The sequence below is a fragment of the Sparus aurata genome, chromosome 1 (assembly GCF_900880675.1).
Source record: "Sparus aurata chromosome 1, fSpaAur1.1, whole genome shotgun sequence".
Classification (NCBI taxonomy): domain Eukaryota; kingdom Metazoa; phylum Chordata; class Actinopteri; order Spariformes; family Sparidae; genus Sparus; species Sparus aurata.
Genome location: NC_044187.1, coordinates 28,480,903 through 28,494,971, shown reverse-complemented (window position 1 = coordinate 28,494,971; position 14,069 = coordinate 28,480,903). Strand labels below are relative to the sequence as shown.

Below are 14,069 nucleotides of genomic sequence, written 5' to 3'. Positions count from 1 at the left end.
CTCTCCTCCCTCTCATCCTGCTCACCGTGCACTGAGCCAAAGCAGCGGAAGTCTGCTGGATGTCGCTAACAGTGGTGAGGTCGAGAGCTGTCAGTGCTCTAGTGATGTTGCTGCGGACTCTGACTCGATGACTGCGCTCATCTAGGGAAACCCGCACTGTCTCCCTGGTCTGCTCATACTGAAAAAAGGTAAAGACAGGCATACGTATATTCAACGTATTATCAGTGGATGAATGATTGAACCGATAAATGTATTAATCAATGTTGAGTGGCTGGGCCTACCTCATTTAGGACTGTTATAAGAGCCAGCGATAACTCTCTGACCCTCTGGGAGTCTCCCTGCTCCAGCAGCTTTTTGAGTTTGCTGTCAGTCAGCTCGGACAACCAATGGGGGAGGCTCTTGTACTCCGGGGGCTGATGTGGCAGCACAACCTCGATGGACCTGGACACAAAGCACAAAGCACTGTTATTGAATATGGTCTTTCTTACTTTATTTATGTGCTCTTGGGTTTGCATCACTTAACTGCATGTGAGTGCAAGGACAATAATGTGGTTCAGACGAGAATAGATTGGTAAGATTTGACATATGTGATTTTCTTTTTTGGATCCAGAGTCAGATGAATTCATGAATACTTTTCAGTCATGACTCTAAGAATAGCAGTGTGGGTTTATTGGTTTATCAGACTGAAATAGCTCAACTATTGTATGACTTGCAGGACAATTTTTTATTATAACCAGATGGGTTCACACATTTTTTTTAAAGACATTTGTGGCTCCTGATGGATACATTTAAATCCCTTTGTTGATCACCTGACTTTACTTCTATCACCATCATGAGGTTCAAATTTATGGTTTTGAGTGAAACATTTCGACAACTATTTGCTGGATCGATAAAAAAATTGTGTGATCTCATGAATTTTAATACGAGCGATTCACTTTTCATTTAAGCATGCAACTAAGCTATCAGACATGCTTCACAACATCAACATCATCATCAATGCTGAGTACAGCCTCACATTTGTAGTCAGCAGTGAATGGGCCCTCCAGATCTCATCCCAGCAGCTCATCTTAAAAAGAAGAGAAATATTCTCTCTACTGCTATAATAGGTTATTGGGCTATTACTTTACAACCAAGGTAAGATGAACTCGCATCAATAGCATTATGAGGCACGTCAATCTGCCTTGGCGCTCGGACTCCGACCTCGTTTCGAATTTGGTGAGTCAAATGAGGACCCAGTAACAATAGCTGCTTTTCTGCAGCCACGGTAAGGAAAGCGTAGACAGAGACAGTGAGAGAAAGACCGGGTTATTACAGCTGAGGTGCTGTGCACCTCTGTGCCCTATGAAACACACTGCTTTGAAATCTCTCATCAGTAATGATTTTTATTATTATTTTTTTGATTAATTTATTGGGGGGTTTTTGACGTGCTGCATGTGTCTATATGTCCGGGCAGACGTGCATGCGTTGGCCATCACCACATAGCTAACCATTAATAAAGGACCAGTGTGGAGAATTTAGTGGCGTCTAGCAGAAGGGTTGTCTCATCCTCCTTACTGTAGCTGCTAAAAAACGAATTTTTTGCGTAAACATTGCGGTTCAGTAAAATATAATTATGAATACTATATTCAATTTTACTCATCTATCCTGAACTCCACAGACTGGACCTTTTGAGATAAATCCTGTGTGAGGCACAAAACTGTCAGTAACTACGGAGCTAAAACTTTATAAATCTCTGTGGTCATATAAGGCTTTTTTACTTTGATGGGAAGATCAGAAGTCAACGAAAGAACAAAAACCTTGGAGATGAAGGGGATTTGTTGAACTACTCAGAAAAACTTTAATAAAGTACAAGCTAAGCTGTCTGGAGTAGCTTGGGATATACACACAAAAAAAGAGGACTGAGGACTACATCTTTTTTAATTGGCCTCACTGCTTCTTAACTGAACTATACAATTGAGCAAAGTGTAGTTACTTGTTGAGCGCAGTAATGGCAGCCCCCTGGTGGTCCTCCACTGTGATGGATACAGCTACACGGTGTTGGGCTGAGCTGAAGCCTGGGGGCAGGAAGGCAGAGTGCTCTGGACTGCTGCCTTTGTACACACAGAAGTCCTCGCAGTAGTCTTCTCTGCAGCGCATCACCAGTAGACTGTAAAGCAAAGGAGTCTCTGATACCCCGAGATCACTATAACCTAGAGGGAAGAAAATGTGAAAGACAAAGTGGGCAAACAAGAGAGGACAACAACCTTTGTGAGTAGCTACTGGAGAAAGAAACGTACTAGATTCATTTGACAATTTGTGCTTCAGATGTTTGATAGCGAGATGATGGCTTCCTTGTTCCTACCTGAGCAGTTGAAGTGCACCTGGTCCAGAAGACTGCGTATCCTCCAGACTTCAGTGTCTCCCTCCCCATATTCCACTCCCCCTTCACCTCCCCCTGTCAGGTGACACTCCCCGCCAGCCGGGGGCATATTGTGGTGTAGAGTAATGGAGGCGACACCCTCGCCGTCAAGGCTGTCATCAGTGACGTGCAGGGTAAAGATGTAGGCATCTCTGTGGCGCAGGACGCCCTGGCGCAGCACCAGGTTCATGCCTTCGCTTCCTGTGGTGGTGGAGGAGTAGTTGAGGACCAGAGTCTCGTTCTGCAGCGTCATGGCACTCCAGCGCTGAGAGACAGAGGGAGAAAGATGTAAGTACAAGCCAGCTACATTTGATATAATAATTTATTAATAAAGGGATTACTAAATTAAATGAGCATCAATTAGCCACCCTAAAAGCTTTCATTAAAATCATTGTATTACATTTGTTTTGATGGTGGTTTTACTGTGTTTGTTTAAAACAGACAGACAATGCCAATAATGATTCATGAGGTTGTCCTGAACCCAGGCTCAACTGACAGCCTAATGCTTTTAGTGTTTTCTTCAAGGGTAGGGGGTTGAGAAAGGGGTACTTAAGTTGAAGATGAGAGGCACATAATGGGCTTAAACAGCTTTGAAGTGATTAGAAGATTGATATTCCTCTTGCACAAGAATCACATCTTGTCATCTGACTCGCGGCGAGAAATCGAATAAGCGTAAATCCCAAAATGTTGAGATATAAGAAAAGGTCCTTACTATTGGTCCTGACTTTTATCCCTGCTATGAAGCTGCACATGTAGGTTCAACATTTGACTTTTCCTCAGAGTTTTCTATTTATATTAAGAAACCCTTTATTTTTTCTCCAATTAAGAAAAATTAAGACATACATTATGTTGGAATTGCCAAGGAATAAAACCACACTTTGTTGGGTTCATTTTTCTCATCCAACAAGAGAAAATGTAGGTGACCTGTTTCTCCAGTGTGGGCCTCTCTTTATTAGCTGCCAGGAGAGTTTAACATTTTTGTTATTACCACCATGGAGCCCCCGCCCCCAAAGTACACTGTACTTGTTATCGCAACTTAATGCAACATTATGTAGAAATTGGCATTTTGTACAATTTCTGAGTGTGACACCACTGCCATAAAACCAAATCCCAGGTAACAATCTGACAGATGTAATGTAGGTGCTAACTACAAATAAAACTCTTTACATCATAACAATGTTGTGTGTTGAAAACTTGTGTTAAAGTAAACATGTATGTGACGCTGTGATCCTTCCCTCTCACTAAGTACGTTTACATGCACAGCATCGTCAGATTACAGCCATAGTTCGACTATGCTACTCAATCAGACAACTGCATTATCCGAGTATACATGCCGGTGAGAAAATCGGATTATTGTCCGGAGCATGTCATACCCCGGTATGATAGGTGGCGCTGTACCCATTTCAACTAGTGGTAACAGAGCCACCTCCGGCTGACCTCTTTACGTCACCAGCAACAACGAACTGCCTCGGCATTCAAGAAAGATGGCGTACGAAGAGCGAGACGAGGCTACATCTTTGTACATTTCGTATATGGTGTACATGATAATTACACAAACTAGATGCACAATGGCGCTCTTTCTTGCGGTGATTTCGGAGGAAAGACGCCGCCGTCGCCGTCCGTCTACTTCCGGCTCACGGCCCCGGGAAAGAAATCTCGCGCCTGCGCAGAATGCAAAATCCGATCCGATCTGATGGAACGTATACATGCAGGAGTAATGAGACTATCAATCGAATAATCTGGGTGCTTTAATTCGACTATGAGGAATCCGATCCGGTCCGATTTTAGTCAGACTAAGGTGTATACATGCATCTTAAAAATACGATCAGAGTTGGACTAACCCAGTAATTCGGTTTTCTCTAGTGTCATGTAAACGCACTGACATAGTGCAGACACAAGTGATAGAGATACCTTTCACCCTGTTACAAGACACTGAACCATCAGCGTGATTCTGAAGCTTTTATATTATGGTCTAAAAGTAACATAATGTTGCTTTAAAGTTCCCAAATTGTCTAATGATGGTTCCCATAGCTCGGCTTGTAATTAAGTGAAGATTTTTGCTTAGTGTATTCCTCACAATTCAATCAAATTAGTTTATCATAAAGTGCTCTGTATAAGTAGAACTGAATTGACTCTTAATGATAACTGCACTTCTGCCAGCTGTTTTTGATTCCAGTTGATGCTGTATGTGTGGGAACGATGTGTCGTCAAATGCAAGTACCAAATTCAACACTACCCCAGTGCAGAGTGGAAACTGATCTATAGTGTGATCATAAAAAAGGAACCTAGGTTAAAGTTCAGCTGAGCGCAGTCAGCTGGCATTTGCATCTTGAGGCCTGGTGACACAACAAGTGTTTTGTCTTTCAGATTGTTTCCCTGTGTTACTGAGGACCAGACATATTGTCTCTGGCTCCAGTTGTGCAATGACCTCATCCTCACACCCACACACTGCTGCCTGCATCCCAAATCCCAGTGACAGTCTGAATAGAGGAGAGAGGGAGAGGGGTGGAGCAGGAGGAGGAGACGGAAGGAAAGGATCTGGAAATGTTGATTTCACTGTCCCATTTGTGGTGCACTGACCTCATTTTGCTGCAAGACAGAGAACTAGATTTTGTGTGCTTTTACAGTCGTGTCAGTCTGCCAGTGTGTGCAATAGGTGTGTGTGGGTGTGTGTGTGTGTGTGTTTACCCCGCGGTGAAAGCCCTGGCAGTTGGTGCAGGTTCCTCTGAGGTAGACGTATGAGTTTTGGCTGACCTCGTAGATGGACTGGGCCTTACAGGACACACACTCGAGATACACCATGGGAATATGGCCGCTCTGGACAAGCACCTGTCACACACACACATACATTTAAATGCTGTCAAATGTTAGCAATTCAGGCTGTGGATAGGATCATTCCAGTAAGAAAACTAAACCCAACCACCTAATCACAAAGAGCACACACATTATTTGATCGTTGTGTTGTTTTTCTTACTTTCTTTATGACATGTACTTTCACGCTAGATAAACAAATTGGGCTCTCTTCCAGTTTTCAACTTTCGCTCCTAACTGCCTTTTGTTGGTTACTCTGCGTTGTATTTTATTTGATCAAAGAGAGTAAAGGCTCAGCGTGTTTGTCGGCAGCAGCTTATTACTGGTGGTGGTTGAGCTGCTGCTCAATGAAAAGGAGAAACCAAGACAAACAAAGCTTTGAGGAGAGGAGTTTAGAATGTGGAGGACTTTATGTTGATGGCGTGATAATCTTTACTGGCATATTGAAGTGACAGCAATCTAAATAAAATCTCTCCACATATAAAAGCAGCAGATGCATACGATGAATGTATCATCATCAGAGCCGAAACTATCTAATCCAACAATTCATTATCATCGTAACACTCATACAGCCAAAGTCAAAACAAACACAACCGCTGCTTGAACGTCATCTCTGCGTTCCAACAGGAGCAGTCCTTCACACTCTGCTTACATGTTCTTCCTGATTGCTACTCTATGTATCACAAATTACAGAGAGAGCCACTCTTCTGACAGAAAAGCTCTGCACAGAAATGTATAAATGGGTTTGAGGTAAGTATCTCCATTTTATATAGACAGACTGTTTTTCATGTTATGTGTTTAAGATACATTAAGTTAAGATACAACTTTATTAATCCCAAAGGAGATTTTTGTGCCAGAGAGTGCTACAGAATTCACAGTGCCATAGGAAAATAGTAACAACCAGTAAAAACCAGTGGGTTCCCCGGGTCAGGGTCACACACTGGGCCCAGTTTAAGACAATAGAGAATTCAATATTAGTGAAATATACAAAATATACAAAATATGACTATTGGCTGATAGGTAACATTATCAAATATTTCCACTGGTAAGTTAATCAATATCAGTATAAGGCTCAAAATTCAAAGCAGTAAAAGACCAAACGACTCATTTGTGCAGCAGAACAATGATTGTTTTTCTTCTTTCAATCCCATTTATCATCCTGTGAGCTCTCAGATTAATCTTGTTGAGAAACCGCCAACAAAAAGCATGCATACGTATTAATATATGTAGGTGAATGTGTGCACTTACGGTCTGCGTGGTGGACTCTGGTGCCATGCCGTCTTTGCTGATGGTGAGTTTGAAAGTGTATTCAACGCCTGCCTCCAGCTCTGAGCCGGAGATTCCCAGTACGGGACCGCTGGAGCCCAGACCGAAGTTCAGACTGGAGCAGTGCTCTGGGCCCTGCAAGCAGAAATAGGGCCATCATTTTTGCAGCGTTGTGTTTATGAAACAGTGACTCTGACATAAAATGAGCACAAGGTTTGATATGTAACAGCAGTGCTTCTATTCACACAGTAATACAGCCATTAAACTAAAAAGAGACTTCAACAGGCTGGATTTGACTATTCTAACTTCAGTCCTTTGTAACATTGGAACAAAGTCATTGTAACCTCCTCTTAAAATTGTTAAAGTCGGACCATTTCTAACTGATGCTGATAGATGCTGATGTTTGTCTTTATTTCAAGTCCCTCTGCAATTCTCTCTTTACTGGATCACAGGAAACATCTATAAGAGAACAACAGCAATTTCAGCGAAGAGAGAACAAACCACTGTGCTACTCAAGGTTATTCATGGGCTGAGTGCATCTTCCAGAACTGATTTTAAGCTTTAAATAACAAAGCACCTTCATAAATTGCATACACATGATTACTTGCATTTTATGTTCTTTCAAAAACAGCTTCCCTGTAAGCTTCACAGCTTCAAAGTAAGTTGATAAAATAAAATGAAATAAACAATTGTTAGCGGGGTGGGAACTTCGTCATTTTAGGGGCAAGGCCATTTGGCCTTCGCTTTTCTTCTTTTTTTAGGGGCACAAAGGCCACTGAGTAAAATGTGATGATTTACCTTTCAGATTGATACCATAACATCCTAATTTATAATATGACAAGATCAAGTTAATGTTACATTAGAAAACATTTTTAAAACATAATAAAACATTTTGGTGACACCACACTGAATATTAGTGAAGGTATTGAATATTTCTCCCAATAGAAATTCCCTAAAATTATGGCAAAGCACATTTCTTCTAAACAAAAACTTGGAGAATAACCAGCAGGAGACCACTGATGTGTGGAGTGATTTTGGTGACACTACACTGAATAATGTGAAGTTGTTGAATATTTTTTGTAGTATCTCTATTCAGTGTTGCACTTTGTAGACGGTCCCTGCGCCCTCATCTCACAGAGGGCTGACCATACAGACCAGAGTTAATGTCCAGCCTGAAGGAGCGCTCGTTTAGATGAAAATACGGCTGTAGCTCGTTGTCTACCTTACTATGGTAGTTAAGATTCGTCGTATGTGTTTTAACAATGTTTCGCTTATGAGTTAATAATCCGGGAGGTTCGAATCTGTTTCCAACTTTACCGAACTAAATCCTACCACATAAGTCCGTTATCATATCAAAACCGGCTGCGCTCGCTTGCTGTGCTGTAAGTTTTGTTCTTCCGTTTTGTGATGTAGCTGCTGTTTGAGAGGCTTTCATTTTCATGATCATCGATGTGATGATGAGACTCCACCTGCACGAACTGCAGACTCACTGAAGTTACTGTGACTACTGTGCACTCAGGTGGCTGTAATTCAAGGCAAGCCCACTACGCTGACCGGGCCAGGGGCACAGAGGCCACTGTGGCCGTACGATGATTTTTTTTTCACGGGGCATCGAGGCTAAAGAGTGAGATTCGTATTAATCAGTCTTATGAAAATGGAGGGAATTCAGCCAGAAACTGTTACAAAACAGTTTAGCTATTTAGCTCTATTTCTTTTTCAATCAACTTCATCACCTTCTTCAATTGTGTTAGTATCCAAGGCCAGGAACGTGTAAAAAACGTGTTCAAGAATGTGTCTTTCAAATTTTCTCTCAGATTTTTTTCTTTCACTGCATTCTACCAGAGCGTTGTTCCACTCTTTGTGGTCAGACTGAGCTGTCCTTTCTTTTTATCAGCACTGCTACACAGCTGTATGTATGTTTTTTGTGTGTAAGTGTGTGTGTGTGTGTGTGTGTGTGTGTGATGTGTGCATGTTGTTAACTGTATGTTTAAGTGTGTAATTGTCGGGGTGGGGAGCAGAGCACCAGCTGTGGAATGCTTAGTTTATCTCTCAATAGTTACATAACCCTTTAAATGCCTGTCTGCTTAGATGTACAGTACACACACACACACACACACACACACACACACACACGCACGCACACATTCCTGCAGTACACACCCATCCTATTGGGTCTGATATTGCGGTCTTTAGCTGCAGAATGTGTTCCCACCCAGCCGAGGAAGTGGTGAATGTGAAAAACACTAAATGAATCGGTAACAACACACGCGCGCGCACACACACACACACACACACACACACACACACCCACACACAAAAGCGCACATCCGACAGTCCAGAAACCCACTCAAAAACAGTCCTGATCTGAGTTCTCCTCCTCACATGGACACGGCCAAGCCCCTCTGAAGACACTTACAGTACTCAGGACCAAATGATCATTACATCATTTTTCCATTTCCAGTCTACTTTTCAAAATTGAGTCTGTCCTCCAAACTCTGTCTTATAAATTCATCATTAAAAGAGGGCTACTAAAATCCTTGAGAGTAGAGTCTGGTTAGACAGTTCAGCACTCTTTTATTTCTATCATCAAGCCAAAGAATGAAAATATGGAGAGAGACGATCCTGTCTGACTACCGGAGCATAGAAAGCTATGTTGTTCTCTCCTGAGTCTCCTTTACTTGAAGACATTTAAAAACACCATTCTCATCCCCTGGTACTTGATGCATATGGACATTCTAATGCTATGCTATAATATTATATAATATATAATATTAGTATTTTATATTAGAATATATATTAGGAGATGAAAATGTCTAAGCTATGCTGCAATGTATGAAACCTGAGCAGCTGTTAGTCCTTCCTGTGTTATTTCACTGTATGGTTCTCTATATTGAACAGCTCCTCTTTTTTACTACCTCTTTTTAAAATCCATTTATTTGAGTGGCTCGAATAGAAAATCTACAATCCTGGTGAGGCCATGAATGTATATTCATAAGTGCGCACCTTAGTGTCTTGCGAAACATGTTGCAAAGTCCAGAAGTAACACTAAGTGAGCAACAGACACTGCCAATTAAATCCTTTCTCTGGTCTCCTGAGCCCCTCACACGCCAGCCTCCAGATGATTAATGCATCGTGTAGCCAATAATAATCCAGCAATATACAGTTAACACAATTTTAAAGCCCTAAACTTGGAAATTATGTAGTTTCACTCATTTTGCTCTTTGAATAGGCTGTTTCTCCTCAAAAGAACTTGATTTTGACTATGTTATATGCACAGTTACTGAAAATAAAGAAAAGAGCAATGCTGAGATTTTGCCCCTGTTACTCTTCCTTAGACAGAAAAGTTTTCATTTTTAGTGATATTGTTATCTAATTTGAAATTGGACCATGTAAAGGGGGGTACACACATAACGATAATCGGGCTGATTTTGCTCCGATTTTACCCCTTCCTGAAGATGGAAGATTATCTTATAAGATTATCCTATACGATTATCCTGTGGTCTGTGGTGTGTTAAGAGTCAATTTGTCCCGATAATTTGCTCAGAAATGGGTCGCGGCCGACAATCGTAAATGTTAAACTTGTTCAATACTTACGATGAAAAATCTTTGTGTGTGGGGAAAGCGGATGCTCTTTTCCGTTTATGAAAATCCCGTTGACGCTGGGGTTGTTGCCATTGATTACTCTAGATCACGTTTGATCACGCGATATTTCTGGCTCGGAGGACTAGATTCTAGAGCGGCCGTGAGACAGACAATCTTGATGTGTGTGGTGTCCTGTGCTGAGAATATCAGAGCACACCACACACAGTACGATCAAAGCTGATTATTTAATCTGCATGTGTTGGGGCTCTACAGATAAAAAATCTCTTAAGATTTATAGAATCCTGGGGCGCCGTTTAGCTCAGTTGGTAGCACGCGCGTCCCATGTGCCGAGGCTCTGCAGCGGACCCGGGTTCGACTCCCGGCCTGGGTCCCTTTGCTGCGTGTCACTCCCCCCCTCTCTCCCCTGTTTCCTGTCATATCTTCAGCTGATCTATCAATAAAGCCAAAAAAAGGCCAAAAATATATATATTAAAAAAAAAAAAAGATTTATAAAATCCTTATGTGTGTACCCCCCTTAAGACTATATGATGTGGACCCATTGTCTGGCAGTTACAGTACAGGTAATTTGCAGGCTTACGTTTACATAAAAAAATGTGGGCGTGAAAAATAAAAAATATATTCAGTGTGTTTAATCTCCTATAGATTAATACCAGAAGCACTTCGAATGTGTCTGACAGCTCGGGGCTTGTTTGCAGTTTCTTTGGGTAAGTTAAGTTAGTTTGGGCTTGAATTTTACAGACATTTTCAGGAATAAGAACAGGTTAACCAGAAAAAGCTAATCCGCCTCTTTTTAAGTTATAACGCGTGGGATCGACCCTTGTTTCATGTCTGCTCTTACCTTTGAAGTGCTTTGACAACGCCAGTGGTAGTGGAGTAGTGACTGGTTGTCTGGGTCCATGTTGGGGTCGTAGGACTGCTCGGCACTGAGCTGCAGGTCCTGTGTCCTCGACCACACCCTGTAGGTGCCCCCCTCTATGATGGGCATCAACCTGGCAGGATAAATGAATTAATACTAACATTAAAAAAGAAGAAAAGGAACATTTTACATTCAACTTAACCTCAAGGAGTTATCAGCAATTTTTTCTTTCACATTTAGATTTGTTCTGATTTAGATTGAAACAAAATTCTTCCCATCCTGTCATCGTCCAACCAATTCACGATGATAAATCCATATTCTTGTTTGTTTCATGAATGTAGTGATTTGTTTATGTCACCGTGGTGACACTGATTTCTGTTTTTCTTCTTTGTTTTCTTATGTCTTGGTAAATGTGACCCTGCTTGCTAGTGGAGAGGTATGTTTTACCCCCAATCCATACGTATATAACAGAGACACACATTGTAACATGTTTGATCGAAACCCCTGTATGTTCACTGATGTGCAGCCCAGAGAAGCATAACTTTAATTTTACCCAAAGCACATGCTTCCTTACAAGCTTGAGAGGGACGTGTGGCAGATCTACAACTGACTGAATTTACCCATAGTTTTTGGACATGCTGAGCAAAAGTATCAACACCAGAGAAGTGGACTATTTGGTGGTTTATTTGATTTCACCAACTTAAAAGTGAATGTTTTCTGGTTTCTATATCATTCTGTGACAGTGAACAATAAATGTTTTGGTTGTGGACAAAACAAGAAATTTGAAGATGTGATCCTGTTTTTTTTTTTTTTTACATTTTAGAGATTAAACAACCAATCAGTTTCATCAAATTTGATCAATTTTGTAATCAAAAGATTAATCAAAAATGAAAATAATCATTAGTTAAAACTTAAATTCTATATACACTTGTTCACCGTGAACCAAGGACAACATTAGTATCGATGGCAAGTAAAAAGTATTTGAAAAATGAGTGAATAAAAATGTATTTCTCCTCTGACCTGGCAGGCATGACACTGAGGTGCAGACAGGCAGCTTTCCTCAGCGGCACGTCTTCATATGACAGAGAAAACACCAAGGTGTAGTTCCCCGCTGCCAGAGCCCTCTTCGGCAGTGAAAGCTGCAGTCGCTGCACATCCACCTCCACTGGCAGGCGGATGACGGGGACAAGCTCAGACTGAGAGGGCTGAGTCCTCGCAGACGGAATATGTTGGTCTTTGTCAATATCACAAGAGGGTGTTGCCAGTATCTGCCAGAGGTACTGAGCTCCGTAGCGCACACAGCCTTTTAAGTCCACATTGGCCTCCACCAAAGCGGGCTGGGAGCGCCAGATTGACATGCGGGGGGCTTGAACCACCTGCACTTCTGGCTCCTCACACTCTAACACACTGATGTTTACCTCCACCTGGGCCAACACCCAGCTCACCAGGTTACTGCAGTTCACCTGGCAGGAAGGACAACAAGTTAGTAATATCACAAAATATGGCTTCTGTCCAATTTATTTCTCTCATATTTTACAAGTCTACAAATAAATAACGGATCTATTCAGTACATGGAATAATGCAGTTTAAAGAAACGTACTTGGACCCGGTAGTGTCCTGGCTGTCTGTACTCATAACCCACAGTTGTGGTATTGGTGTGAACCGGAGTAGAACCATCACCAAAGTCCCACAAGCACTCCACAGGATTAGATCTGGGTGTGACAAGTGCCTTCAGTGTCACCGTCTTATTGATGAAAGTGTCCTGAGGTGCTGCATACAGGACGGCGTCTTTCAGCAGGTTCTGCACCAGGATATGCTTGGTGATGTTCTGAGCATGTAGCGCGTTAATGGCCTTCAGGTAGATGGTCAATAAACCTGCTTCTTCTGGTGTGTAGTACACCTGGAGGAAAGGGATCAGCTCAGTTCAAACCAACCATTTGTGCAGCTTAAACTACATTGTTGATATTTATGTCATCATTTTTAGATTAGAAAGACTAAATATTGAAGTGACCTCTTTGCCTATGCTTGATGCCTGGTGGTGGTGGTCTAGATCGAAGGTCCACAGGAAACCAACAGGCTTGCCCGTCGCGATGTCGGCCACAAACGCTCTCTTTACACCTACAGGTATGGCTGCACAGCTTCCCAGGATGGAAAGTCCAAGGACCGGCTCCATCACCTCAATCTGGAGGTGCCGTCTCCTGTAACCCACCTGGATTTTCATATTGAAGCAAATACACACGCATTGTATTACTCTGATTACATTATCTTGCTGTATTTGACATGAGAGTCGATATACTGATAATCAAAATGTACATGTATGTTGTGCATTATGTTGCTTTATTCTCAATATCTTCAGTTCAGAACCATGGGTGTGGAGGTCAGGGTGGTGGTGTGGTACCTGTGCTGTGGCAGTCTAACTTCAGAAAAACTTACAACTTACAAACTTACGACTTACAGGGAAGACAATTTTTAAGAGCATATCCTATCACTGCTAAAAAGCATTTCCAAGCTACCTAGAGCTAAGAATTACAGACCATCAAAGCCTTTATCATCACATCGACAAATTAAAATACATAAGCGATAGCGAAAAATAAATGGAGTTTACGGAATTCCTTTCAGCAATCTATATACATTGACACTTTGTTTACTTTATTAGCTGGTTATATTAACTATGGCGATGATGACAGGATTATTTAATTTGATTTACATATATGCTTGTGCAGATAAAAAAAACCAGATAAGGTTAAAAAAAAAAATCAAGCATTTTTTAAGAATTATATTCAAATTCAGGCATTTTCAAAATTTCCCAGACCTGCACAAACCTAACTAGACTTGTGTTGGTTGTGTATTATGTTCTTAAATTAAATTCTGTTTATACTCATGTGATCACCTCTCTGTAAAGATCAGCATCCAGAGAATTAGAGTTACTTACAATAATAGTGTGGTTTTTAGCATGAATGCCAAGAATAGTGTCATTAGTGTCAGCAAATGTGCCAGCGCAACCATATGTCAGACCTTCAGTGTTGCACATGTGTGAATGGCAAAAATAGAAAATAATGCATGAACTTGTAAATGATACAAAAAGCTTTCCTTGTTATACTTGTGACATGGCTGTGATGAATTTAATTTTAAAAT

The 14,069-nt window shown here is 41.4% G+C and overlaps 1 protein-coding gene across 1 annotated transcript in view; it reads right to left on the bottom strand.

Annotated features, from left to right (window-relative positions):
- pkd1a (polycystic kidney disease 1a) overlaps positions 1–14,069 on the bottom strand; it is a 76,577-nt gene that overhangs the window by 21,237 nt on the left and 41,271 nt on the right. The window contains exons 20-29 of the mRNA XM_030423466.1: positions 12,946–13,143; positions 12,535–12,834; positions 11,955–12,397; positions 10,917–11,067; positions 6,458–6,610; positions 5,087–5,227; positions 2,342–2,663; positions 1,973–2,189; positions 282–441; positions 26–178 (exon numbers count right to left, since the gene is read on the bottom strand). Coding sequence (XP_030279326.1) covers positions 26–178; positions 282–441; positions 1,973–2,189; positions 2,342–2,663; positions 5,087–5,227; positions 6,458–6,610; positions 10,917–11,067; positions 11,955–12,397; positions 12,535–12,834; positions 12,946–13,143 — 2,238 coding nt within the window. The remainder of the gene's footprint in view (positions 1–25; positions 179–281; positions 442–1,972; positions 2,190–2,341; positions 2,664–5,086; positions 5,228–6,457; positions 6,611–10,916; positions 11,068–11,954; positions 12,398–12,534; positions 12,835–12,945; positions 13,144–14,069) is intronic.